The sequence below is a fragment of the Crocodylus porosus genome, unplaced genomic scaffold, assembly GCF_001723895.1.
Source record: "Crocodylus porosus isolate Cpor-Errol unplaced genomic scaffold, CroPor_comp1, whole genome shotgun sequence".
In the NCBI taxonomy this organism is placed as follows: Eukaryota; Metazoa; Chordata; order Crocodylia; family Crocodylidae; genus Crocodylus; species Crocodylus porosus.
Window position 1 is genome coordinate 50,091,326 of NW_017728907.1, and position 27,653 is coordinate 50,118,978.

Genomic DNA, 27,653 nt, shown 5'->3' on the forward strand with positions numbered 1-27,653 from the left:
ACTTGAGCTGTATGCATATTAATGGAAGGTTACCTAAGCACACAAATGGCAGAGAGGCCAAGAAGCTTTTAAAACAAGTGGTTTGCAGACTTTGCTTGGCAGACCTGAGCAATTTGGGCCTGGAGTCGCGTTCTGGGTACAAATTTTCCATTAACTCGTAAGAAAGGGATTCCAGCGTGCTGCTTGGAAGGGAACTTTTGGCTGTGCTCAGTGTACATGGTGTAGGTTGCTCCCCGACTTGAACAAAATGGGCGTGCCCTCTAGTGCAAGGTAATTGTTCCACTAACATGACTCATTGGCTCTTTCCTTAAAAATCGGTGATGTTACAGTAGCACTGAAGGATGAGCCAAGAGTCAGCCAACCTTTGATTTATTCCAGGGGTGGCCAACGCACGTGTCCCGCAAGTACCATGAGCAGCCTCTGTGTGACAGACCAGGGAAGGGACAGGCAATACAGGAGCAGAGGATAGGGCACGGAGCAGTATACAGAGCAGCAGATGAGGCAGGGAGCAGAAAGGAGAACGGTCCATCGGGAAGGGGATCAGCGTGGCACTTGGGATGGTGGGGGGGAAGTATTACTTTGTGGCATGCCTGCCAAAAAGGATGCTCCCCACTGGTTTATTCCTTGCGTATTGGCAGGTTATAGTCATATATTTTGCTGCCTGTATTGCTGGTTTTATCTGTCTAAATAAGCAGACAAAATGATGCTAGCGTAACCAAATCTGCTCCCCCCCCACCTACTTATTCAGTGAACGAGCCAGGACGCACATTTGTTTCCCTCCTCTGTTTTAAACAAAGCGGGAGAAGGACACTCTTGCCCTTTTCAGTCATTCAGCTTATTCAATAGATGGGCAATTTGCCCTGGCCTGTTTATGTGAGATCTGTTCAATTGGAGGCTGAGAAGGTTACCTCTCCGGGGAAAGCATCGAACTGCTGAAGAACATTTGGTGGCCTTTAACAAAAAAATGACATTCCTGCCAATAGAGCCCCAGCAGGCTTGTAAGGACAGACTCCAAATTTGGTGGGATTGTGATGCAGGGACTTCGAAATGTTTGCACTGGGCATACAAGCTCATTGCCTAGCTCTGGGCATCTGCGACCCCCTTCCCACCTCTTAAGCATGTCAGCAAAAGCAACTGTTGCTTTCAACAAGGAGTCTGGACCCTGTTCAAGGCAGTGAACTAAGCTGCGGGAAGAAGGGAGATCCTTCCACTCCAAGGATGGTGGTTTTGTTTCATTTTTGTTTTTAAAAGAGTCTGACATTAATAGTAACGTCATGCTTAGAAATGTTAGGAAGCATTTGTTTTGGGGTGGGGGCAGGAAATCCTTCTCCATTTCCACACCCTGTATAACCAGGCATTTACCTTCTAGATGCAGCTTTTGACCAGACAAGGATATATTCTGACTTGTTCTTTCTCCCTCCTGCTGCCATCACCCATTACCAAACTTGGAAACAAATTTTGTGCCAGTTTTAATAATTTAAGTAAAACGGGGCTCACTGAAAGCCTGCCTGATGACGAACTAGAGCAGTGGGGCCAACCTTTTTAACAGGAGTGCCACAAATAAGCCCCACACCCTCTTTAAGTGCCACTCTGGTCTCCTTCCTCTGCCTGATTTCCTGCTTTGCTTTCTACTCTGTACTCTCTGCCCAATCCTCTGCTCTTTCTTCTGCCCTGTGCTCCCTGCCTGATCTCCTGCTCTGCCTTCTGCTTCCTTCCCTATCTGCTGCTGTGTTGCCTGTCCCCTTCCTGCTGTTGTGTGCTGCACGCAGGGGCTAACCATGCCACAGATTGGCCACCCCTGATCCAAAGACTTAGTACTGGCTTCCGATTTGAGCAGTCAGAAAAGAGAAGTGGTGGTGAAAAAGCACCACATTGGCTTTCTAAGAGGATAATGCACCACATTCAAGTGTTCAATAGCTTGGGAATCTGTTTTCAATCTCAATGCTTTTCCTTTAGGGGTTCCTGTTCAAAGGCCCCACTAGCCCATAACAGGTCTTCCCAGTGAACATTACACAGTAAAAAATGGGAGTACAAATATTTGTTATGCAAAAATAATTTTCATTAAAAATATTAATCTTCTGTACTATGCACTTCCAGTAGGATTGCTATCAGGAGTGTAATTTTCTTTCCAAAATAGTGCTGGAAGCTTTTTTGTACATGTTTCTGTATATTTTCTCCAGGCTGTCTTCAAAGATAGCTCTGTGAGGTTTTCCTTTATAGTCAGCTGCTCGACTGGACCAATATTCACCATCATCTAACTGAACGGTGGTGTTCTGCTGCACAGATGAACTGTCGACATAAGCAAAGCCACAACGATCAAATCAAGGAAAGTAAGAGGAAACATAAGCCTACAAATACAGTGTAAATCCAGATATACTGCTGATAGAGATAATTTTCCGAGATAGAAATAAAGTTATACTACAATTACTCCTGTGAAATGGAAGCTCATGTTATTAATCCACAAAAGTCCTACTTAAAGGTAACCAAGGGTTCTTTAGGAAAACCTCCTTAATAGAGAGAGGATTCACTTTGGAACAGCATGCAGTCATTTTGCTGTGTTTTGACTGGCAGAGTGAATAGGTATTGAGCTGCTTGCAACAGCAACCTAGTAGGATTTGTATGTCCTTTGAAGGTCAAAATGTAACTACAAGCCGCTATTGTAATAAGAAGGCAACCTATTCAAGTTATATTAAATGGCTTTGGTGACAGCTGTAAACTGTTCTACCCTAAGCATCTTACATTACAAAAATATTTTCCCAAACACATCATGATATAATGGCAATAGGCTGTTACTTGTGCTCCCCAGCAGGTGCCCCTGTTTTAAGAACTGTTTCTCACATAACTATAGCTTCCAAAAGTCATTCTTGCCTAAAACCGTCCGGTGGAAATTATTTCTTGAAAGCCATTATCAAACAGTGACAGATTTTAATATATTCATATCTAAATTTCATGGACTGTTTGCCTTCTCTTAGAAGCCTGAAAGAAAGGTTTAAATATATTATAAACATAATGGAATGAGCCAGAACCATTTTGTGTTATATGCAGGACATGAACAGATCATCCCAAATTTTAAAAAGCCAGTGTGGCTATAGTAAAATTTTCAAATATATGCAAGCATTGCAGGAGTCTCAGTCACTTCAGAAATGAGATTTTGGTACTTTTGAGATGCTTACCTATTTTCTCAAGACTCAGATTCCTATTCGAGAGCCTTCAGAGTGGCCTACACTGCAACCTTTACAGTGGGAAACTAAATGGGACATATGAGATTGGTGAGGATTATTTTCTTCTCTAGGAAATAAAAGATTTGATTCCAGAGGTACATTGTCAATGTTTTGTTTTTGCAATACCTGGTTGGGTCAACAAAGTCTTAACATTTTTTCCTGAAGCTAGTACTTGTAATATGGTAGGATAAAATGAGTGAAGCCACATAAGTAAAATTATTCACAAGGGTTTACTTTGCTGGCCATAGCAAAATAAACACAACAACATGACCAGACTCCTCAGGTGAATAAACTATATCAATTGTGCTTACATGCAATGTGGGCACAAGGCTGAAATATGCTAAAAGGCCATATGGCTCTAAAACTTAATCTTCAAAATTTGAACCTTATTGGACTACCTGGAAATTAAAAATTGCTTTTCCTGACCGACAAACCAAACTGCACGTTATGGATGCAATACAAAGGAAATAAACCTGCAGATAATTTCAAACCAACAAAAAAGGCCTAACAACTGCATATTAAATTTTGAGAGGCCTGTGTAATTGGACGGACCTTGCATGGGCTGAGCTAGGTATAAATATTAGATTTGTTTTTTCTCCTTTTCACAGCTGATAATATAACCCATCTTCCACAAAAGAAGCCACAGTCTAGCCGACGGGTTGGCAGTGTTTTTAGGAAGAGTGCCAAAACCCCCCCTATCCTCAACTTGTAAGATGCTGGCATGCCAAGGGTGGATGACAAGGGAGCCACAAGGGGCCCAATTCTTGTAGTGACAGAGCAGCCCCAGCCCCTTTCCCCCCATCCACCGAGGCATGCATGCCAAGCAAAATGCCTCTGCCTGCCATGCTCTGGCACCTGCACCCCAGGTTGCCTACCAGTGGTTTAGCCCATATATCACTTGAATATTCATCCTTTATTTTCCTGGATTACATTTCTAGCAGTTCTACTTCCTTATTTACAGAGTCCAGTTCCAGCAGTTCCAGCTACCAAGAAAAGCCTGGGCCAAAGAAACCCCAGCTCCTTTTGCACCCACATCAAAAGATTGTTACGGACATGTTGCTGCATTATGCGATGATTATGCATACATCCGCTGAGCTGCTAATTTGCAGCACAGAGGGGTTTTTTACAAAAAACCGCAGTAGAAAGAAAGCCGGGTGGTGCATGTAGCTGCAATATGTGCTGCCCAAATCTGGAGCCTGACCATGCTCCACATGCCCAGATTGCTGCTGCTGCTGGAGCCACGGGAGGCCCCCCCAGGACCCCGGGTAAAGCTGTTGGGGTTAACCGAGGTCCGGGCCCCGGCCTCCCCTACCCCACCCAGGGTAACTTGCCTCGTATCAGAGAGCATGTGCAGGTTCGTTCCCCAGGGACAAGCAGCAGTGGCAAAACTACGTGCTGCTGCTGCCATTTGTCCCGAGGGAAACTCACGTGCTCGCTCGTCTACACGTGCCCTAGGAGAGGACGCAGAGAGACTCCGAAAGAACAACAGTAATGCCTGCAAACTCCACATTACAGTGAAGATAAAGAATGTAAACCTTGATCAGTTTACTATTTCTGGTGTGTTTCCATTAGTCATTCCTTGCTCATGAGATATTCAGCACTGGTCTGGACAAAAAGACAGTCATGTTAGAGAAAAGTCAGTTGCTTGACTTAACTGGAAACCATCCTGACAATCTGAGCTAAGTGATCTGGGAATTACACACACAAATCATATTAACAGCAGAATTTTTGCACGCAACTCCCCACTCTGAAATACCTGTCATATGCCTTTGTTCCCTCATACATCTCCTTTAGGAGTCCCAGACGTTCTTCTTAGAGTGAGTCATATGCTAAATATTTCACAAAACACGGACCTTTTCCATACTCCCAGTGGTTTTCAATCATCTACTTTACTGCCAACATTTGGTCGACAGGACTATGTCCCTCCTTGAACTCTGTCTCTGTCCTTGTACCCTGCTTTTGTGCACTGTGGCAAAAACTGAGCAGTCAGGCTGGCCCTGACGTCTTACGCATCTCACCAATTTGTGGAGTGGGATTAGCGCTGCCAACATCTAACCCTGAGGTACAGTACTTTCCCCAACCTAGTGCCACATTTCATATCCCATCATTTCTTGCTGCTGTAGTATTAGGATATGTTGCTTCTTTTATTCATGTTCTGAAGGTTCAGCATCAATCTCAAAGTCCCAAAGCTCCCTCAAAACAAACTCATACACAACACACTTTGTTTGCTGCAGCTATAAGGACAAAAAGTGAAGGAGCAAACAGGACACTCACAGAATAAAGGAGAGGACAATAGGTATAGGGGTATTACCAGCAACTTAACTAGCTCTGAAACCCGGACATATCAGTGCTTTGTGTCACAAGAAGGTAAGATTTTTTACTGGCTTCCTTGGATATAGCTATACCTCAATTTCCAGGACTAAAAATGGCTTTTAAAATTATACTCATAGTTTTAAAGTCAGTAAACTGCACAATAGGAGGAACTTAGTTTTTAGCGTATGCAAAGGTCATTCTTGTCATTATGAAAGCTTCTGCTGCATTTCGCTACGTTTTGACAATTCTTTTAGGTCAAATCCAGCTAAGGGTCACAATGCATTTCCAGTATACTTCCAAACAAAAAGGAAAAGCATATACGCTTAATGTTTTACATGTATGCAATGCCTTTCATTCTTTTTAGAGAATGTTTTATGAACTGCTAAATATAGACACACAGAGTGCCACTGAAATGTAATCACCTCTACAATTTTGCAGTTGCAATCAGCCAGTGCACTCAGAGTAAGAATACGGGAGCCTGATTCTATGTACATGAACAGAGCTAGAGAATACTTGGACAGCCAGAAGGGACCTAAAGTTCAGGGCATCATCTGTAACACAAACTAAACAGTGGGCTACTCTGTTTAGCTACACTACCATCGATGAATGAAACATGGAATACAACACTTGATCATTAAGGAAAAAGGTTTTTCAGGAACGTGCCTGAAAAAAAATTCAAAGCTACTAAGTAAACCACAATTCATTTTTATATTTCTACAATCTATCATAGACACATATTACTTAAAAATAAAAAATTACACTTACTCTCTGAGATTACAAAATTTAAGGTAGTGCCCCAGGTTTATTTTTTTTTATGACCAATAAAAATCCTGAAATTGGGGATTTACGAAAGCTGCATTGACACTGTCTCAATCACAGCGGTATGAAAGACACAATGATAATTAGCTGTATTTTGCTTTTAGGTGCAAAGCTTTGTAGAACTAACTTGCACAGAAGCATGGCCATTTTACAAAGTATCGCACAGTTTAATATAGAAGGTGAATTTAGGTAGGCATAAATTTTGCAGGTAGATTTCATGGTAGTGAGATACGTATACTAGTTCCATGCCTTTCATCAGACAGATTTCATACCTGCTCTGGAGATTGCTGCCCAATGAGGAGTCTTTACATGAGTCCCTAGATGAGCTTCCTTTCATCTTATCCAAGCCTTCTTTTGATGAGTTACTCTCATCCTAAAGAAAAAATTAAACCAAACAAGACAGAAATCAAACTCCCATTACCCTGATTAAAGATCTCATTACATATGGCACATGTGTGAATGCGTGCACACACACACCCACACTCACTCAACTCTTTCCATTTAGCAGACTGTTAAAATACTTGCATTTCTTGGGGGAGGAAAAGGTGTAATGTACCAAATACCACTCATAATCACTTTAATTAAATCCACTAGAACTCATCTAATCATTTTCAGATAATACACTCATCTAATCATTTTTAGATAATACACTGAAACTAATTTCGAGGCGTTGGACATCCAAGGGCCTGTGCAGACAATACCAGCCACTAATGCTTGCTTACATAGGTGCATGGGGTGAGTGTTGCAAAACACCGATAGCAGCATTATATCCATACCTTGCATAAGAGAAACACCAATTAATATTCATTATCTCATTATAATATGCCTGTGTTATTCATGGAATACATTTTATCAGTAAGTCGTATTTTTAGAGGTCAAAGGTTTTTCATTCCGGTATGCAAGGTAAGGAAAAAGGGTACATGGTTAGTTCACCTGACTTTATGGCAAAGAGGATGGACATAGTCACTTCAGTGATGATTTTAAGAATAATTATATAGGTGTCTTCACTCCTAAGTACCTTACAGATATCAACCACTGTTCAGCTCCCCCCTGTCATGGGTACATAGCCATTTTGAATAAGTCAGTGGCACAACAAGGACAAGTATGTAGGAATCCCATCCCTTATTTAACCATGCATACTCTATGGGTATGGTGTAGACACAGTGTTAAAAGAAGAAGATAGAAGACTGCTTGGAATCAAAGCCAATTGCTGCAATGACTGGTAAACAAAAACCCTTCTATTATCTCCAAAAAAAGATCAGGCAGTAAAAATAACCAAGTTTGTTGATGATACAAAACTAGGAGACAGGACAATGAATATACACATTAAAAAAGAAGGCAATAAAAAAAATGGAACAAGTTGAGCCTAAGACTCTAGCTAGAATAAAAACGCAATTTATAGTGGTGAATTATAAGGTAATAAGGGTGCGTTTGTAAACAGGAAAGCAAACTCTGCAAAGAGCAGTCACATACTATAAAGCACAAAGCAGGCGAAAAGGGGCACAGTAGTAAATAAATGCTGAAATGATTGTTGGAGGCAAATTAAATTCTGAAAAGCAGAAGAACGTGACTCAGATGCACACAGGAAAACACTGATGCACATTACAAGGAAGAGCTTGAGTGACTACCTTTGGCACACTCTTCACAGTGCTGGTTGCTGCAGAGAAGAAACAGCAAACGTGCAATGGAGCTATTCTGCATATGGTCTCAGAGGTGATGGCTATTCAGGAAGGCAGATAGGTGCATGCTCTCTAGAATAAAAGGCATTACTGTAGACACAAAGCCATCATCTGCTTCCTTAAATGAAGCAAACTTTGAAAGGGAATGCCAACTTGAGCAATGGCATCTTTTTTACAGCATACTGATTAGGGCTGTGCGAAATGGCACCTTTCTATTTCGTCTTGAGTTTCAACAGAACAGCATTCCATTCTGAATTTCATTTTGATCCAAAACAGCTGTTCTGTTCCGTGAAAACAGAAAGGTAGTTTCAACATTGTTTTGATGTTTTGCTGGGGACAGGGAGTCAGCTGGATTGACTCTCCATCCCCAGTGCTAGATCGCGCTGGGGCGGGAGTCAGCCCAGCTGGGTTGACTTTCATCCCCGGTGCTAGATCAAGCCAAGGGTGGGAAGTCAGCTCAGCTGGGCTGACTCTCTTTCCCCAGCACAAACTAGCGCAGGGGATACGGAGTCAACCCAACTGGGCCGACTTCCCGCCCTCTGCCGGATCTTGTGCAGGGGATGGGAAGTCACGCCAGCTGGACTGCCTCCCCATCCCCAATGCTATGGTCGAAACATTCAACTAGCCTTGTTTTGGTTTGAGGCTATTTGGACAGCATTTTTTTCACTTCCATTTTGCTGTTTCAACCTCGAAATAAGTCGAAACAGTGTTGAAACGAAACAGCTGGCAAAATTTCGCACAGCCCTAATACTGATCAGTCACTTTACTATTTCCTTCTCTCTGCTCTTCTCTACCCTGTTCACTTTATATACCTGTTGTATCATATCATATCCTGGATTCTGAGCCACCTGGGGAAATATGAATAATTCCTGTGCCTTTTACCGCACCAAATACAACAGGGGTCCTGATGCTTGACTGGTGCTTCAGATGCTAATCAAATACTTGCTACCTACTACAAACCTTCTTTATTTCAAAGTTGATTAAAGGTACTGGGTCTACAAACAAAACAGGATACAAACCCAAATATTTTATCTGAAAGCCAGTCAGTAAATTATGCTACAACATCTGGACATCATGCCCTGCTTGATATCCAGCTGCTTGTTCCCAGTGGATCCCATGATCATCTTGACGGAAGTCTTTTTCAGAAGGAGAGGAGTCAGACAAATAAGTCTTTCAATAGCTAACCCTGTCCTGTACTAGCCCATCCATTCAACAGAACTGGTCACATTTGCTCCAGCCAATACAGTACAAATCTGGATGAGTTTGTAAGTAGAGATTGTTCCAGCTGATAGTAAGAGACAGTATCCAGTTTGAGAGGCATATGGCTTTGGTTTTAAGTGACAACTTTTAAAGGAAATGCAGGTGGAAAACCCGAGCATGCAGGATCTGCACATCCCCAATTCCATCTTTAACAGTTAAAAGCCATTTATGGCTGTACGGGATGACAATATAGCCAACCATCAGGCTCTCTTAATGAACTAGTAAATCCTTTTATCTTAGAGTTGTGATCTGGTGTTCAGGTGAAGTAGTCAGGGACCATTGAAGCTTATTCAGGCTGTGCAAACTTTCATTACATGCAGGTGCTGAACCATCATCAAATTCAATTTGCCATCCCAAGTTCATTGAAACATCAAAGGAGTCTCTGATAGGAGTTGAACCTACTTTGGAGCATTTACAACACAGAAAAAACATGATGAGTGCCTTGTATTTAACAGGCTGCAGTTCAGATAAGGTCATAAAGTTTGTGTACCAATCTGGGGAAGGAACAGTATGTACAGATCCAATCATCTTAACAGGCACAAGAGCACTGATAATTAAAACAATATAACCAAGGATGGAAAAAATAAATCAATATTTCACATGTGAATAGATTGGAACAAACGTGAGTATAACCTGTAACACACAGATTTGAACTAAAAATGTATAAATCTGATGAGGTTCCAGACTGTACATCTTTTATTTGGAAAGAAACAAACACTTACTTCTGTGAATTAGCTTTTAAATTAGTAATTTTATAAGTCAATCTTTTTGTTCTCGTTCCACAAGTCACAGGACTTCAGAGATATGGTAGAAAGCTGATCAGTGACAATTTCATCTCATCCCTTTGTGTACACAAGTTATATACAGCACTAATAATTCTTTACAGTAAGGCACAACACACATAACAATCCAGGAGACTAAAGTCATAGCGGGTGCTATACAGTGCAACATACAAAAGAGCGGGTAGAGGGCACCAAGACAAAACACTTCACATAGCAGACATTGATTTCGGGTGGACTGTAGAGGGCTTGAAATACCAGATGTAAAGCACATGGACAGCAGGAAAGGAGGTACAAATTTAGACTGGGCAACAGGAAACAAAATTAGATAGAAGTTGCAGTAGAACATAGTGAGAGGGTATGTTCAAAGACAGGAGATCCCCAAAACAAAAATATCTGCATCCTCAGCATCAAGTCATGCAAGTGTGGATAATAAAAAGGGGAATTACCAGAATAAATAGATTATAGTGAAAATATTTAGTGATTGTAGCACATTAACTTTGTTTTGTATAAGTACAGTAGTCCCTAGTCATGGTTAAGGACATGACTATGCTAGAAACTGCATAACTACAGAACAAAAAGATTAGTCCTTCCCATAAAGGATGTAGTATCTAAATAAAGACAAGATATAAGGCACAAAATTTGCTGTGCTCTGGGTAACTTATTTTGGCTTTTAGAAGGTATCAAATTGAGCTGAGATGAAAAGTGCTTTAAAAAGACCAGTTGGCTGATAAAGTGTGGTTCTCCAAAAAGTGCTAAGCAGAAATGGCCCTTTCCTGTCTTTGAATAAGGCAGCTGTATGAGTCAGGAGACTGTTTCTATCCTTATCTCTCCCACTGACCTACTGGATGACCCAAAGAAACTCAGTTCACTACCGCATGCCTCAATTTCTCCATCTCTAATAGGGCTAAACATCATTTTATCAAAAGCTCTTTTGTTAAGTCCTTTGAGTTCTATGGATTTAAACAGTATGCACATGTACACGCACACACGCGCGCGCGCACACACACACACACTTACTATAGGCAAATAAGCATCATCACAATTCATGAATATACTCATTTCTCCAATTAAAGTGTTTGACTACATTTTACTCCTAATCGTTCTAAAAAGATAACATAACCATGGACTCTAATTTGATTTAACTGATTTGTTAATCGAATTTCAACAACAGAATTTGTGTTGAGGAAGCACATTCCAGGTGAGCCCAGACTGACGCTCAGATTCTGGGTTGAGTTAGAATAAATTTGTTACTTGTAAATGTACCAACTCCTGGAGACAGTGACACACAAGTATGGAACCTCTTGATGCCAATTTTACAAAGTCAGTCTCCAGAGCAGAATCACTTTAATGGACTTGGAAGCTTAACTTTTAAAAAAGAATTATTGGCCTACATTTCAAGGACTCGGACACACAGGAAGAGAATGAGTCATTTATCTGACTGCAAACACTCTGAAGTTCAAACAGGCAGAAGGATGTAACAGTCTGATCCAGGGCATGATTTAATTTGATAGAGTTCTTTCTTCTGCCACTATTCACAGAAGCCAGGTAATTAACAAAAAAGTGTGCATTTGAGAAATAATATTAGCAGCTGGACAGAACCAGCTGCTGAGATAAAGCTACTCAGAAGTTAAGCTTTTAACTTTCTGTAGCCACATAACACTTTTCTATGAGGCTTTTTTTTCTTAAATTGGAGACAGGAGACAAATGTAAAGATTAACCACCCCTTGATGCTCCACGAGAATACTACCCATACCACCTGTCCACCAAAGATGCATACAGCACTTAATTCATTACAGGTGACATTGCTCAACTGTGTGCAGAATCAAGTTTCAGAGTCCACATAAAAGAAATAGATATGTTTTGTGGGACATGGGGAAAGGGGAGGTTTTTAGTTTGGGATATTAACAAACTTACAAAAGTCAGCTTTTGCCTAGCACTGTGTGTTCTTAAAATATTTTTCACTCTTTTATGGATCTCTTCTCCATTTGCAGGTGTAGACCAATCAGAGTTAAATCTGTAGAGGAAGGGAAAAGAAAGAAACAAACAAAAATATTTCTTTATTAAAAAGGAGCAGACTTTTTGTTCTGAAGTTTTTTAAGACAGGAAATCCACTTTATTTCCCTTTTATTTAGGGCCCATAAAAGGTCAAGATATCTAGGTCTCTTTTTCCTTTGTGATTTGGCCAAGGAAACTTTTCAAAGGGGCATATGATGAACAGATATGCATAACTGAAATGGTGCACACACAAGTTATCAGTGTTTGCTCTGTGTTGCTCTGTTACTGTACCATTTTATACGCAATGCTTGTATTACCCCTGTGGAATATGAATCCTGTGCAATTATTCCATTCTCAAAAATGGCATTTCATTTTGTCTTTTTAAATGAGGCACTGCACACATGAAATGTTCTCCACAGGAAGGGCTCAACAGGTGAATAAACCCCAATTTATGCAAATTAAAATAATCTATGGAGGTTACAAAATAGTTTATGAAACTGCAAGATCACATACTCCACTGTACAGCAGTGTTTATTCTCCAATTTGTTTTTTAAGTTGCCCATTTGTTAACACAAATGCAACTGTTGGGATTGCATTCTTTCATGACATGCAGCACATTTGCTCCAGTTTACTCAAAAAGGTAATTAAAAATGAGACTACAATTTTATCTTTTCGCCATGCATTCAGAAGTTGGCAGTTAACTCTTCATATTAATAGTTATGCTCAGCTCATGAAGGGAGGCAAATAAGATTTTGAGATTTTACTCATTTATTCTCTGTTGCTTACCTACTCATTTTACCATGTGCAAAATTGCATTAAAGAATGTATTAAAGTTGCAGGCAGCAATAGTATTGTAGGACAAGGGGCCACGTTAAGATTACACAAATAACCTTCCTTCTCCCATAGCCTGGCTTTGATACTTATCTTGCAAAATGTAATGTGTTCGTAATATAGTTCTAACACCCCCTGTTTGAGAGAGGTAGCCATGTTAATTTGAAGTCACTAGGGCAGGATGATACCTTAGGGCCTTGTTACACCTTACGCTGTGAGCCACACAAATACTGGTGTTAGTGTTAGCTTGGAGTCTGGAGCAGTCACACCCAGAGTCTAGAAACCTTTTGACTGTCCCCCATTTACACGGATGAGTTGCCACTAGAGGCCTGGTGAGCTGGGGAAGGACTAGGAGGCGTAGTTATGAGTTGCCGCTAGGGTCTTGGCAAGCCAGAATGGTCTTCTATCCCTGCTCTACAGGTGGTGGCATGAGAGATCCTGGGATACCGGAGGACTTCAGTTTGGGTGGCACATCTGGGGAGTGGCCATATCTTAAATGAACAGGAGCTGGCTTGTGCGCAAGATAAATCTGCCCTGGAGTGGCGTAACTTTAAGCCGCATAATAAGTGCTTAAAACTATTTTAAGGTGGTAATGTGCAGACAATCCAGGGGTTAAGAGGTCCACGAGCCACCCAAAATTACCATGCAACTAGGCCCTTTGAGACTAACCAGTTCAGAGAGGCATAAGCCATTTGAGAGTGGTAACTCAGGCTTTTAAAAAAGCATCCAACGCTGACACCTCATCCAATCTGTCTCCATCATTCTTGATCCTTTGTCCCAGTCTCTCTGCCTAGCCACTCTCAGTTCTCTCCCTGTAACCCTCACTCTTGTCAGAAATGAAGCTTCTCCACCCTGCAAACACCAATTCCTAGTCCCAATCTGTTTACCAGGCCCTTCTCAATCCACCTTCCCCTGGGACATCATTTAATCTCAATGATCCTTACCTATGGCCACCAGGTTCTCAGCTCCAACTACATTTCCAGCCATAGTCTTCCCGCCCACTCAGCCCTAGTCTCTTCTCTCACCTCCAGCCCCAGTCTCACTCATCTTAACCTACTTCTTTCCTTCTCCTAGCTTTTGTCCTCTGCATTTCAATCGGACAGTTTTTTCTTCTAGGCTCCATGGCTCCCAGAGGATGGATTAGGAGGAAGAGTGTCACAGAGGATCGGCTCCCTGCTCTCAGATCCTATGCATGGTTTTACCTCCAGCCTAGAGAAACTGGGGGACTACCATGATGGGGAGTCTGGAAGTGTTGTTTTTCTCCCCATAAATGGTAAATGAGTGGTCTGATCAGCACTAAAATCTGTGAGGGAAAGGTGCATTTTCACTGGGGATATACATCTTCAGATTTTAGCTGCTACAAATATTAGACATTGCTGAGCATGTGCAGTGTCATTAAAAAAAAAAAAAAGATTAAATATGGCCAAATTTGGCAGGTGATCTTAGGGACAGCACATGTCACACTCCTGATATGCCCTGCCAAAATTCAAAACCCTGCTCCAAAGAATGGAGGCACTGGAGCTTTTCAAGGAAAACAAAACTTGCCATCATTTTTTATAGGGGCAGGAAACAAACAACTGTTACCACCCCATATTTTTCATTTTTTCTAAAGAGCTGAATTAGCTGGGCTGAAATTTCAGTCAGTCGGAAGCAGACATTCATCATGAAAAATTTCATCCCAAAATGAGTAGCTTGTGAAATTATAAGCAACTAAAAAAAAAAACAAATGTTATAAAGGAAAGTATCAGATACCCTTGATAATTGTAGGCACAGCTGGTAGAACCGCCTATTATTTTGGATTGACTAGTCTTAGCTGCAAGACAGTTAAAAGGAAAAATGACTACTCTTTTGTTCCTCGCAAAGCTTTTGCAAGTAGGTGAACTAGAATTGATGATGGGTAGATAGGATTTTTGGAATACGTAAAGCCTCAGGCATGAAATACATTCATGTCTCAGAGAACAACCAACTTCTAATTAAGAAACTTCAACAACAGGTATGGTTATCCCGTTATTTCTCCAGGCAGGGTTACTGTCCTTTCCTCCTATCCCTGAATGTAATTTACCTGTTCTAAAATTATTTGCTTTGTTATATCATCATAAGCTTTCTTCTCTGAACTGTCCCAATCCTTTCAGTCTATCCTTCTACAGAATATTTTGGCCTATCTAATCACTGATTTTGTTATCCAGTTCTGACACCCTCCACCTACCTTTGCATTGAAAGAGGGGGGCTCAAGACTCACAGTATTTCAACTGAAGATCATTACTGATTTTTTTTTTTATAGTGGCGTATTTTCAGTAGCTCAACTTTCACATAGTTTAACTTTTTTTTTTTTTTTTGCTTTTGCTTTTTGACCATCCTGACGCATCCAACTGTGGTTTTCATTATGCTGGATACAACAGCACCAGTGTCACTTTCCTGAATTGTTATAGTTAATTTAGAACCCAGCAGTGGGTAGTAGCAGCTCATTTTATTCCATTCTTCTGCAGGTTTGAACATAGAAAACTTAGGTAGCAAAATAGTTTACTCTTTCTTACAAGAAAAGTCAGCAAACCATTGTAATAATGGATAGAGGTCTACAAAAATTGAGCGAGCCAGTGGAGGCTCTATTTCCTTTATAGAGTAAGTGATGTACTGTGCTACAATTTATTGTTATCAAACAAATTGCTAGACACCTGTAGCTCCACTGAAATGGTCAATGTAAAGTGAACCAGATGAGGCAGAAGTGAAACAATACAGAAGGGCAGTGTGGGTATGGTGATCTTTAAGCTTCCTCTTATCATTTACAAAGCCTTGCATTAAGGGAACAACTGCTGAATTGTGTGCATGTAAATTGTGTATTTTGCTAGCAATTCAAGTGTGCCATTTCCCATTTGCACAAATGAAATGTAAACTCTCAGAAGAGTAGCCCTTTGTCTCATTTATACAGCTCCTGCAATTCTTCGTATTTGCATGTTATTGATGCTAGAAAGAGGTTGGAACACGTTGCCATCATCCACAATGTCTGCTTTTTTGAAACAGGAAATAGCTTCTGAAAAGCATGTGTTGGCTTTCAAAGCCCTATTGCTGATCTTATGTTTATAAATACACTTTGGGATTCAGCTGCTCTGTCATGGAAAAAGATGTAATCAAACTTGCTATTGTACTCATTCATCTGAGATGTGCCTGTGTATCGCAGCAGAAAATTTAAGTACTTAGTTCAAAAATTATATACATTTCTTCAGTGATTTTACTGAAGGAACCACTAGTGTGCACTGTGGTATAAGAAATATTTGCCAATCACATAAGCTGTGAACTTAATTTACAAAAATCAAAACCTTAAATATGATTAAAAACAGCATCAGCTCCTTTTTAATTAGTTTTGCTTGTATCTTTACTAATTTTAATAATAACTATAAAGTCTAATCCACATTTTAAGTCATAATGTTAATATTTACACCCACCAAAATTCATCCTAAAATAAAACGATGCCTGAAATGCAACACTCATCATCTAAATTGAAACCATTTTATGATGTGCTAAGTCCTATTAAAGATTTTGTTTAATAAAATAGGTTTTAGAGCACAGTTGCTTAAACTATAAATAAAAGGAACTGCATTTGCCTAAACCCACTAATAATGCACTTTAAAGCCACCGGCTACTTATTTATGCGATTAAGGTGTCAGTATTTTATTACACCATCGGAGGAAAAAGTCATTTCATTTCAGTGACTGTTTGCCCTAGCAAATGAAATAAACTTCTGCCGCTGTATCTTTGTCATACTTCCAATTTTCCTTGGGACTTGCAAACGTTCTGCAGTTACATCAGTTTAAATTGTTTATTGATTCCAATAGATTGTATAAACACTTTGGAAGTATAGCTCAGTGACCTAGAAAAAGCCAGATCAATCAGAGAACTTCTTGTGATTAATTTTACAGAGACGATGCCAAGTACCATCAACAAAAACAAAACTGTTTTCCCTTGTAAATGTGACTAAAGGCATTCATTCCCCTTTATGAGATACAGATTTTTTTTAAGTCATGTAAACAGATGACATCTACCTTTGTGCGAAATAGGAATCAAGTGCAGTCTTGATCTTATACTACAAATGAATGTAATTTTCATATACCCATCAGGATAAAACAGTCCATTAGAAATTCAAAGAGAAGCGCTCTCTCTCTCTCTCCATGTACTCTATTTAAGCAGCAGCTTACAGAGTTTGAGAGTTGTAATAAATAGATATTTTCAAATGTCAGACAACCCAATCACTCACTTGCACGTAGCAAAAAATGCTAATATAACATATCAGCATGAAATCCTAATACATCTTCTATCAGCAGAGCTAACGCAAAAGCTTACTGCTGAACGTTTGCAACTACTCGTATGACCACTTCCCCTCCCATCACGCCTCACACAACTGTGGGCAACTGTGTGCATGTAGCGTCCACGAAGAATTTATCAGCTTCAAAAGACAGAGCCTTCATGCTGAGCAAAAACTACATACAAGGACAGACTATCACAGGACAAAAATCAATAGAGTCCTGTAGTACCAGATTCACAATTGGAAAGCATGCTACTGTTGCAAGACAAGAAGAAGGAAAAAAAAAAGAAATGTATTTTTAGATGAATATAGCCAGAGAAGCAGCTAAAAGAATCTTTGAGAACTTTCCCACATAACAGGAGAGATCTTCAAGAAAACACGGATTCTAAAACGGAAAGAACTTGGAGGCTTTGCAGGCATCTGTGCAGGCATCTGTGCAAGGCTTATGATAGTTAAGGGAAGTAATGTTATTCCCATTTAAAGGATGTAAAGTGATGACTTGCCAAGAATAAGTTGTCGTCATTATCTATTGCCTACAAAGAAGCATGTTGGAAAGGCTAGTCTATTCTTAAGAGTTTCACTAAACAGCACGCAAGTGGCATGGATTTTTTTGACAACAGTGATGCTAATGGAAGCCTTATTGTTGATACGGCCATGCCACCGTAAGGGTGCTTTATAAGATATAGTAGTATTTCAGTCCCGTATTCAAATCAAGCATGTTTGTATAAACCCAGTTTAACTGGCATAATTACATCCATACCTAGTATGGTGACCTTTTAATTATGTTTGAATGGTTTAAAGCAGCAAAACTAAAGTAGAGACAGGGCCTAAGGGTTATAGCATGATAGTCAAAAAAATAAAGCAGAATTGGGCCAGTAGGAGCGCCCCAAATTCCCACACTCCCAAATGCCTAATTCCATAATTAAAAGATAACGATTCTTTGTTCTTTCTAAACACCCTCGGTTCCTCTCCGTCACCAGTAACGACTTCTAGAGCAGGGCTATGGAGCACGGGCTGGTTCCAAAGCAGCACCTGTTCAGAGAGACTGAACTCCAGATTACAAGTAGGGGTTCACCGTACATGTATACGGTAGAAAATAGATAATGAGGACAGCTTATTCTTGGCAAGTCATTACTTCCCATCCCCCTGCTTAAATGAACCCCGAATATGCTGGCACAGAAACATCCCGTTGTTTATAACCTACCCTATCCATTTTGACAGCCTCTGAGCTAAGGCAGCTGATGTTGGGGCATTTCTCTCCAAAGGGCGCACACTGTCTGAACTCAGCAGATTTCGTTTAATTTGAGTGGAAACCAATGGCTTCAGACATCCAACATGTTCATGTTCACCTTCCCAGCGCACATGTGGCGCTTTCAGAAAAGGGTGATTAGAGATAGCAGCTTACTGAGATGAAAAATCATATATACATTTATTATGAATTTGGGGAGAGGCTTATGTACCCGCTGGTCTGTGTGAAATGCAGTAAAAGATGGCTGATGATCAAACCCAGTGACTCTCTTGGCCAAAGGATATGATGCAAAAAAGTGTGACATTCACTGGGAAGTGATGCAGACAGCACAATCTCAAACATCCTTCTACCACAACCAGCTCAAGTCCCCAAAATCAGGAAGATCCTAAATGGGAGGACACAAGTTTGCAAAGCCTTTTACAAATGATTTCACCTGGGAACAGACAAAGACAGAACTCCTTTTTACAGGGACACAGTAAGAAGACACAGCAGAAAGGTAAACCTCTGCAGTTGCCAAGGACAATTTTGATAAAATCAGAGACAGGAAAATGCCCTTCCCCAAAGCATAAAAGACACTTATCTATATAAAGCAGATGCTTTTGCTTTTGCTTCACAAAACTAGCATTTCAAAGTCATAGTCTAAAATTGGTCCATCTTCTTGGACAAAGTCCAAAGTGTTCTAAACTACTGAAAATAACTGGAATTGCACATGAAACTGCCTCCCACGGGAAAAAAAATAAATACAAAACAAACAAAAAAATCAGAGCAAAGCCCACACAGCTTCATGTATTGGCATTTCACTTCTGAGTGGAAGTCTCTCTGCGTTTCACCTTTTTTAGATTACAGGACTACCAAACTGCAAGTTTTACCATATGATTGGAAAATAGCAAATGCAATGCCACAATTTAAGAAATAAGAGGGGTGCGGGGGATGGAGAAAAGAGATCCAGACACCTAGCCTGGTCTCAATGGTATGTAAGGCTTTCAAAAATATTTCTAAGGGAAGTATAACTAAAGAGATGGAGGTATTGTATATGCAGAACAGGATAAAATGCAACATGGAAGTTACCAAGGGTAGATGATTGTGCCAGACTCACATGATAGCTGATTTTCTACACAAATGAAACGCAATCTCTCTCAGCCACCTGCACTTCAGCAAATCAGCTGATACAAGCTGATACTAATATAGGAAGTTATTAGTTAAACTGGAAAAAGTTGGGAACCAGTAGAGAAAGTGTAAGGCAGGTAAGAAAGTGACTAAAGGAGAGATAGCATCAGATGGTTTTGAAAAGGGAAGTATTGAGATGGAGGGAACTTCACTAGTAGACTTCTACAGGGGCCAGTCTTGGAGCCAATCTTAAATAAGTTTGTTAATCACCCTGGTACAAGTAGTAGGAATTAATGACATTTGATGGTGATAAAAAAGTTATGTAGAAGACTAGGACAGCAGACAGAAAATGCAAGATGATCTTGGGAACTGGAGAAATGCAACTGGCATGAAATTCAATTATACAACATAACAGACCACACACCTTGTGTCCTAAGAAGCTTCTGCTACAAGGTAGGAGGTTACCAGTTGGAAACTACTGAAGGAGAAGAGTTGGGTTCACCAGCAGATTGAAAGAAGGGCTATGACACCAATAGGATACAGCAAAGAAAAAGGCAAATGTAATCTTAGGATACATCAAACAAGGTGTTTTGAATAGCAATTAGGAAGTATTAACACCACTGTAAAAACCACTGATGAGACCTTATCTGAGCACTGTATACAGTTCTGATTCCCCCATGTTCAAGGGAGATGAACTCAACCTGGAACAGGTGCACAAAAGGTCTACTAGCTAGGGTGCTCAAAGGAATGGGGGGCGTCTCAAGAAGGAGTTGGTTTGGTTAGTGCTAGGGAGCTGCATTTGTTTAATCTAGAAAATGGAAAGTTGAGAGAGGATATGATTCCTGCCATCAACTACAGGGAATACAACTAAAATATAACTAAGGGGAAAAAAACAAACAAACTATTCAAGCTAAGAGAAGGCTGGCACCAGGACCAATGGGTATAAACTGGCAATGAGTAAGTTTAGGCTGGGAATATGAAGCAGGTTCCTAACAATTAGAGCAGTGAGGTTCTGGAAGAGCCTTCTGATAAATATTTAGGAGAAACTACACACCTGGCTACTTTTAAAGATGGAGTGCAAAGAGTTTATGAAAGGGATAACATGACACGAGGCTTGCCACAGGAGGCAACCGGACTCCGTTACCCAGGAGGATCCCTGCAGCTCTGTATTCCCCAAAACTCTTGCCCTAGAAACCTAGCAGCATCAAATGAAAGGCCATAAGATCCCAATGTATTCTTCTACTGGGACAAGATATCTCAACTCAAGCAGAACCAGACTAGCTTTCAACAACCTCGAAATCTAAAACCTGGGGAAAATACATGAAGCCAAGAGTAAAACTTGCATTAATACAAGTGGGACCAGGATTGGACCCTCACCTGACAGTGGTGAAACAGGTTTAACTGAACACCCAGCTCTAGGCAGACAAACTTCTCATAGTTTGAGGATGAGAGCCAACAGAAGGAAGGAGAAAGACCAATCCAGATCTCCCCTACACTCTTAGACTTGAATAATCAACTAATCTGTTAAGTGCAGAAGAGAAACATCTACCTGATCTCTTGGTTACACTCCTCCTCATCCCCAAAGACAGATTAGTCTTCCTATACAGGTTTCCCTCACTTTATGCGAGTTCTGTATGTATTAATTTGCTTTTATGCCATGACCTTTTTCATACCAAAAATTCGTTATATGCAAGGTAAATTCACACTTATGCAATCGGTGTGGTGGAAACTCAGTCAGCTGCTTTGTGCAGTACGTTGTGGGAGTGACAGGCACTGAAATACAGTCTCCTGTGTGGATCTGTTCTCCTTGCTCGTTTTCTGCAACACGTGTTTCTGTAGTTGCCATCCCCATTATGATAGTGCCCTGTGCTTGTGTGTACTGTCTGCTGTTGGAGAGTACCAAAATTGCCTTGTAAAAGTGGTAGAAATGGGTCTGGGGGTCAGTACAGTGGAGGTCTTGGAACATATCCCTGCTTGTTACATTGTAAAGTGGATTTCCTTTATGCAAATTCGAGTTATGTGCCATTTTTCAGGAACTCATGTACAGCATAAAGCAAGGGAAACCTATACAACACAAGAGGCCAGTATTTATCAGCTTTGCAGACTTTTGAACCTGCAGAGAAAGTAGTTTCCTGGGTTCCACCCAGAGAACTTTTTTCTTTAGATGGTGGAAGCCATTTCAGTGTTTTAGTATTGGGTGCCTTTAAAAGATGGTGATTTCAGCTTGATATTTTGCATCAAGGTTGATTTATATGATGCCCTTCCTAACACAGGCTCAGGGAAGCTTTATAGCAAGAAAAACAAAACAATTTTAAAGGGCAACTATAATAAATAAAACTGAATAAAGCAGAGAACTCAGCCTAATTTTGGTTGGGTCCAAACAGAAAGGGCCTGCAGTGCTTCTGAAAGATGCCCAGACTTGGGCCCTGGCAGGGATTAAGAAGGATCTGAGAAAGGCTTAAGATGGCAAATAACTCACGATTCAGGATAGCTTTTTAGGAGATCATCCACGTTTGTGTGCTGTGGGAGACTCCTGCAGAAGCAAATTCTAACAAAGCACTTTGACCTTTTAGAGAGTGCTCTGTAGGCAAACAACCTTCCCCTAAAACAGAAAAGGAAATTAGCTACAAACACTGACAACTTTTGAAAATGGGTCTTGTCCAGGAAAGCAGACCAGTCTGTGTCTTGGAGATTCCCCTAAGTGAATTAAGCGCTAAAAACACACACACACCAAAAGTAAAACACTTAATAAAAATAATGACGCAAACTCTTTTATTGGGCTTAATGATATGATTCACTTATGCCAACACAATAGTAAAAGGCTGTAAACACAACAGTAAATGGGTTGGTCTATGACCTCTCTGGTGAGCAGGCAGAGAAGACCAGAGACTATTAAAAAGGGCCAAGAAGGTCACAAAGGGAATTCTGCAACAACCCATAACTTCCATATAGTGTTGAACAGCCCTGCAGTTGAAGAGCTAAGCATGCAACTCCTATGGTATGGCTCTGGGGAAACAAAACTGTGAAGATAGACACTCACTTCACAACTATAAAGAAAAAAAATTCTTGTTGCTCTAAGTCGATGAGCACTGGGAGAGTCTGGAAACTCCTTACAGTTGACGTGATGCAAAACAGACTGGAGACCAGGACAATCAAACCCCCATGATTAAGCCCTACTTACTCATCTATACATACAAATGTCTTGATGTGCTTTCAGCAGTACCGACTTCAGATCAAACAGAAAGCCCCTCTGCTTTCTTTTTTGAGACTTATGCTTTTTGCAAAAGGTTGCGTTTTTAAAATGTGAACATTAAAAAAAAAAACCTTGATTCTCAAAATAGAACAATTGGGTTTAATGACAGCATTATGGATACCCTTTTCGATGAGGAGAAAACACACCATTTGACAAGACTGCAAAAAACTGCTTGGATTATGGCTTGGTAAAATGAAACACAAATTTTACAAAGAACAGGTAGAGATGAGTAATACATCACTCCATATCACTTGCTGACATGGTATATGAAACCCTAGCAGCAGCACTATTCTACACTCCACACAGTTAAAATATACTTAAAAAATGCCAGTTTCTTGTGTTTATTGTTTTTCTCTGTCCCAGTAAGAAGACCAGCACAAAAGAAAGAGGGTTAAATAGTAGTTCTCCTTAAATCACATGCATGATTTAATCTAATACACAAACAAGGTGCAAAGATAGAGAAAAATCCTTTCCCTCTGCAACACATGCTAATCTTTGTTAGTTAATCGTAAATATTATATGTTCAAAAAGTGAGTAAAAAATTTTCCAGGACAGGGTGATCATATAGGAATATTAACTTGAATATTCACAGGTATTGAAAATTCAGTACTTATTTGATCCACCTCAAAATTTTTTTTTAAAAGAAAACTAAAAAAAATACAATTTCTGATGCTAAAAAAAGTTCTAATTTGCATCAGTTCATGTCTACAGTGCAAATGGAAGTTCATTTACAGCACAAATACCAGTAGATATATCTGTGCCAGTTTTTACCTACCTCACTTGGGTATGACTAGCTTTCAAGATGTAGTAGATTCATAGATGTTAGGGTCAGAAGGGACCTCAACAGATCATCGAGTCCGACCCCCTGCATAGGCAGGAAAGAGCGCTGGGTTCAGGTGACCCCAGGCAGATGCCCATCTAACCTCCTCTTGAAGACCCCCAGGGCAGGGGAGAGCACCACCTCCCTTGGGAGCCCATTTCAGATTTTGGCCACTCTAACTGTGCAGAAGTTCTTCCTAATGTCCAGTCTAAATCTGCTCTCTGCTAGCTTATGCCATTATTTCTAGTAACCCCCAGGGGCACCTTGGTGAGTAGAGCCTCACCAATTCCCTTCTGCACCCCCATGATGAATTTATAGGCAGCCACAAGGTCGCCTCTCAACCTTCTCTTTCAGAGGCTGAAGAGGTCCAGATGCCTTAGTATCTCCTCGTAGGTCTTGGCTTGCAAGCCCTTAATCATACGAGTGGCCCTTCTCTGGACCCTCTCCAGGTTATCCACATCCGTCTTGAAGTGTGGTGCCCAAAACTGGACACAGTACTCCAACTGCAGTCTGACCAGTGCCCGATAGAGGGGAAGTATCACCTCCTTGGTTCTTTTTGTCATGCTGATACATGATAAAGTGGCATTAGCTTTACTGACGAGTAAAGTGGTGTTAGCGGTATAACTTTTTCTATAGGCAAGGCACCTGAAGAAATACATAGTATTATTTGTGGGCGTGAACAGTCCATGCTGAAGTCTGGGACATACCATCACTTTTCTTACTGGTGCCCAAGCTAGTTGGATGAAAGGCCATATGCACTGCAATTACACTTCTAGCTGCACCGCAGGCATAGTTAAATTGACAGATATTTTAGTCTTTAGTGGATGACCATATCCCAAGACACTAGCCAACTCACTGAAGTATTGTCACAGGTATTCAGCACCAAAACCATTGGACTAAATAATGTCAATTATCTGAAATATTCACATCACCAGAAGTTTTGTATTGCAATGAGCTGGAACTCCAACCACTTGGGTTGCTACTCATGAACTCAAAAGGAGATGGACAGCACAAGTTTAAAAACTGTAGCCCTCCATGACAGTTTAAATGGCCATGCAACATGACAGGGAATCCATTTCAGGCTCCAAACAATCAACCTTTACTGCTATTTTTAACGATCAGTTATTCTAAAATATCAGAAAGCAAGAGTGAAAGTGAACCATTACCTTTCCGTAAGAGAAGACCGATTTAGCACAGAACTTAAGGAATGTTTCTGCAATGAGGAGGGTGCGGAACGGATTAAGGAACTACTAAAACGAAATTGCCTAGCTGTACCCGATGTCAGGTGCTCATCACAGCTGTCAGAAAAGCCATCAAGGTCTTTCCCATGAGAAGACCTTACCTGTCAATGAGGAAAAAAAAAGGAGAATTATTCTGAATGGTATATAGGAAGCCAACTATTTTGGCTACATCTTTACATAAACTACTAGGGGACTATTTCTACTTTTTCTGAATGCAGAAAAAATTAAAGGCTGTTATTTTTTGGAAGAATACAAAGTTGCTGGTTCTGTCACCCATATGCAATATACAAGACACTTAGAACCAGATGTTTCTGTATCATATTTACCTGAATCCAAGACCACTTCAAATTTAAGGGGCTCCCCAATAATTACATTCTAGACATGGAATATTTATGATTTTCCAAGCACAAAATCTAATTTTTGGAGGGTTGTCTTATATTCATCCTCCCCACCACTGCAACAGGACAAGCAGTAGCAGGGGGCAGGCAGTGTGGGAGTCAAATGGCCTGATTTTGCTCTTGCCATCTGTGCCTACCCCCCAACCCACCTCTTGCCCCCTTTGCTGCCTGCCCTTCTCTACCCAATGCCTGCACACCCTCTACCTACCCCCCATGGTACCCTGCACCAGGCCCCACTACCACTTGCTCCACTATGTACCCACACCATGCTCCACTTGCCCCACTACCATGTGTCCCCTGCATGTGTGCACCTGTTCCACCACCTGCCCCTTCCCATTTCCTCTCTTCCTGTTCCTCTCCCCTCACCACCTCTGACTTGGCTATGGCTGCAGCCTTGCTCCAGGCCAGGGTATGGAGCACAAGCTGCCTCTGGCTCTACGTGACCAGGTGGCAGCAGCTGCAGTGGCAACAACTCCAGCCCCAGCCCTGGTCCCGGTCCCACCCTATAGACAGGACGAGAGCTGCAACTGCAGCTGAACGAGGCTGGAAGGCAGCATGTGCTCTGTGCCCAAAAGTGGAGTGGGGCTCCAGCTGGAGCCAGAGGTGAGATAGAAAGGTAAGAGGCGGCAGCTGGGGTGCACGCAGAGGGAGTAGAGGCTGCCAAATTTTGGGGTAACAGCTGCAGTTCTAACTTCAATCCTAAGCCTGGGGTTGGAGCCACAGCTGTAACAACCCCCCTCAACTTTTGCTCAAGTCCAAGAGAAGGGAGGGGTTTCTTCCCTTCCCATATTGGACTGGGGGGCTAGGAGAGAGAACCTAATTTTGGATTCAAGTAAATATGCTACGTGACAATGGAAGCAGCAGCATCCATCATGACTAAAGGTTGCCAGGTATTTTCCACGCTAACCCCAGTCTTCAGTCACAACTTCAACATTTTCACCTTTCCTAGAGTTGGTGTCTGAAGGCGATGCTTTACCTTTTAGTCTCAACAAACAAACCCCAGCCAAAACACGAGGATGTGTGGGAGGTGACAAGCAAGCGACAATCTTCCCAATGTTACAAACATTTCCATGCATTTTTTGGAACAGCTGTGGGGCTTAAACTAATTAAAGGCAGATATATGAAACAGTTCTCGCAGAAAGACATGACTTGGAGGTTTCTGATGAAAACGCAACCTTGGAGATTTCTGGGAAGACAGTGTTCTTTAGTTGAGCTGTGACCCTTCAAGATAAAAAATCCTGAACACACGCAGAGTATTTTGCATGTGGTCCCTTCCCCTGACCGGGCCTGCCTCTCAGCTTCTAAGGAAATCTACACCTGCATAGCTGAGTGACCAGCTACGCTGCCAACTGAAAAAAACCCACACATACATCTACATCTACATTTCCAAAAGGGGTTAGGAAAGTGGCTGTGTCCATTAAGGCTCTGGAAGGGAACCCCTTTTGATGAACCATTGGTGTTCCTCTATCTCTAACCAGCATCAGACAACTTCTTTTCTCATTAGACCAAATTTTAGACCGCACTATGATGTCTACATACTTCTCTGGTGCTGTGTGGGGAAACCTCCAGCTAAGCAAACCTTTCAGAACAGGTCTAGGCCAAATATGCAGAGAAAGATAACGATAGGCAATTTCTAACTTAGCTTCTTTGCTCAGGAAATGGGTCTCAGCATCATCTTACATTTGGTATATCCGCTTCTACCATCACAGATCAAGACTGGATCTGTTTTTACACATTCCAGCAAAACAAACAAAACCAGGATAGCCTCACTCATGTATAACCCTCATTAAAACATCACACAGCTGGTCTTCTAAGACTGTATCTAACTTTTAGCAGCAACATGTTTGTTTTTCATTTACCAGTACCCACATACAGGAACTATTTCAAAGAATTCCCCAAGCTAGACAAGAAATTCCCTAGGATTACCTTTTATCCCATCACGTAGGAGAATGGTTTTAGATCAATTGCTGCTTAAGTTGAATGTTCCTATCATACTACACAGGGTGGGATCCTAAGGAGCTGAGCAGTGAACTGCCTGGAGTTAGCCAGTAGAAAACACTAAGGAGAGGGCTGTGTCTTAAATCCCACCCCACTCTGGGACTTGGGCACCTCACTCAAGGTTGCATGATGGAGCTGCTATCCACTGAGACCCACGGTTATCTCCGGAGGTCAGGCACCCACTCGTTCTTTCAAAGAACTGAGTAAGGCCCACTTTTCATGGAGGAAGAACCTACCTTTTATGCAGTAGCCCAGTGATGAGAGCACATACTTAGGAGGTGAAAGAATTTTTCCAGCTATTTGAGCTGGTTTAATAAAAGATATCAGACTTGCCCAAAGAACCTTGCCTATACCCAGGAATTGAGTGACTATAGTTCAATGTCCTCCTCA

The 27,653-nt window shown here is 41.1% G+C and overlaps 1 protein-coding gene across 6 annotated transcripts in view; it reads right to left on the minus strand.

Annotated features, from left to right (window-relative positions):
- Window positions 1-1,955: 1,955 nt before the first annotated feature.
- The window catches only part of SPATA6 (spermatogenesis associated 6), a 54,173-nt gene continuing 28,475 nt past the window's right edge, over window positions 1,956-27,653 (minus strand). For 5 of the 6 annotated variants that reach the window (XM_019531388.1, XM_019531390.1, XM_019531387.1 and 2 more), the window contains 4 exons: window positions 24,793-24,968; window positions 11,989-12,088; window positions 6,626-6,726; window positions 1,956-2,289 (listed from right to left, as the gene is read on the minus strand). In XM_019531388.1, coding sequence (XP_019386933.1) covers window positions 2,109-2,289; window positions 6,626-6,726; window positions 11,989-12,088; window positions 24,793-24,968 — 558 coding nt within the window. In that variant the 3' untranslated portion in view covers window positions 1,956-2,108. Of the gene's footprint in view, window positions 2,977-6,625; window positions 6,727-11,988; window positions 12,089-24,792; window positions 24,969-27,653 lie in introns of all 6 variants that reach the window. The other variant, XM_019531391.1, reaches the window with a different exon arrangement.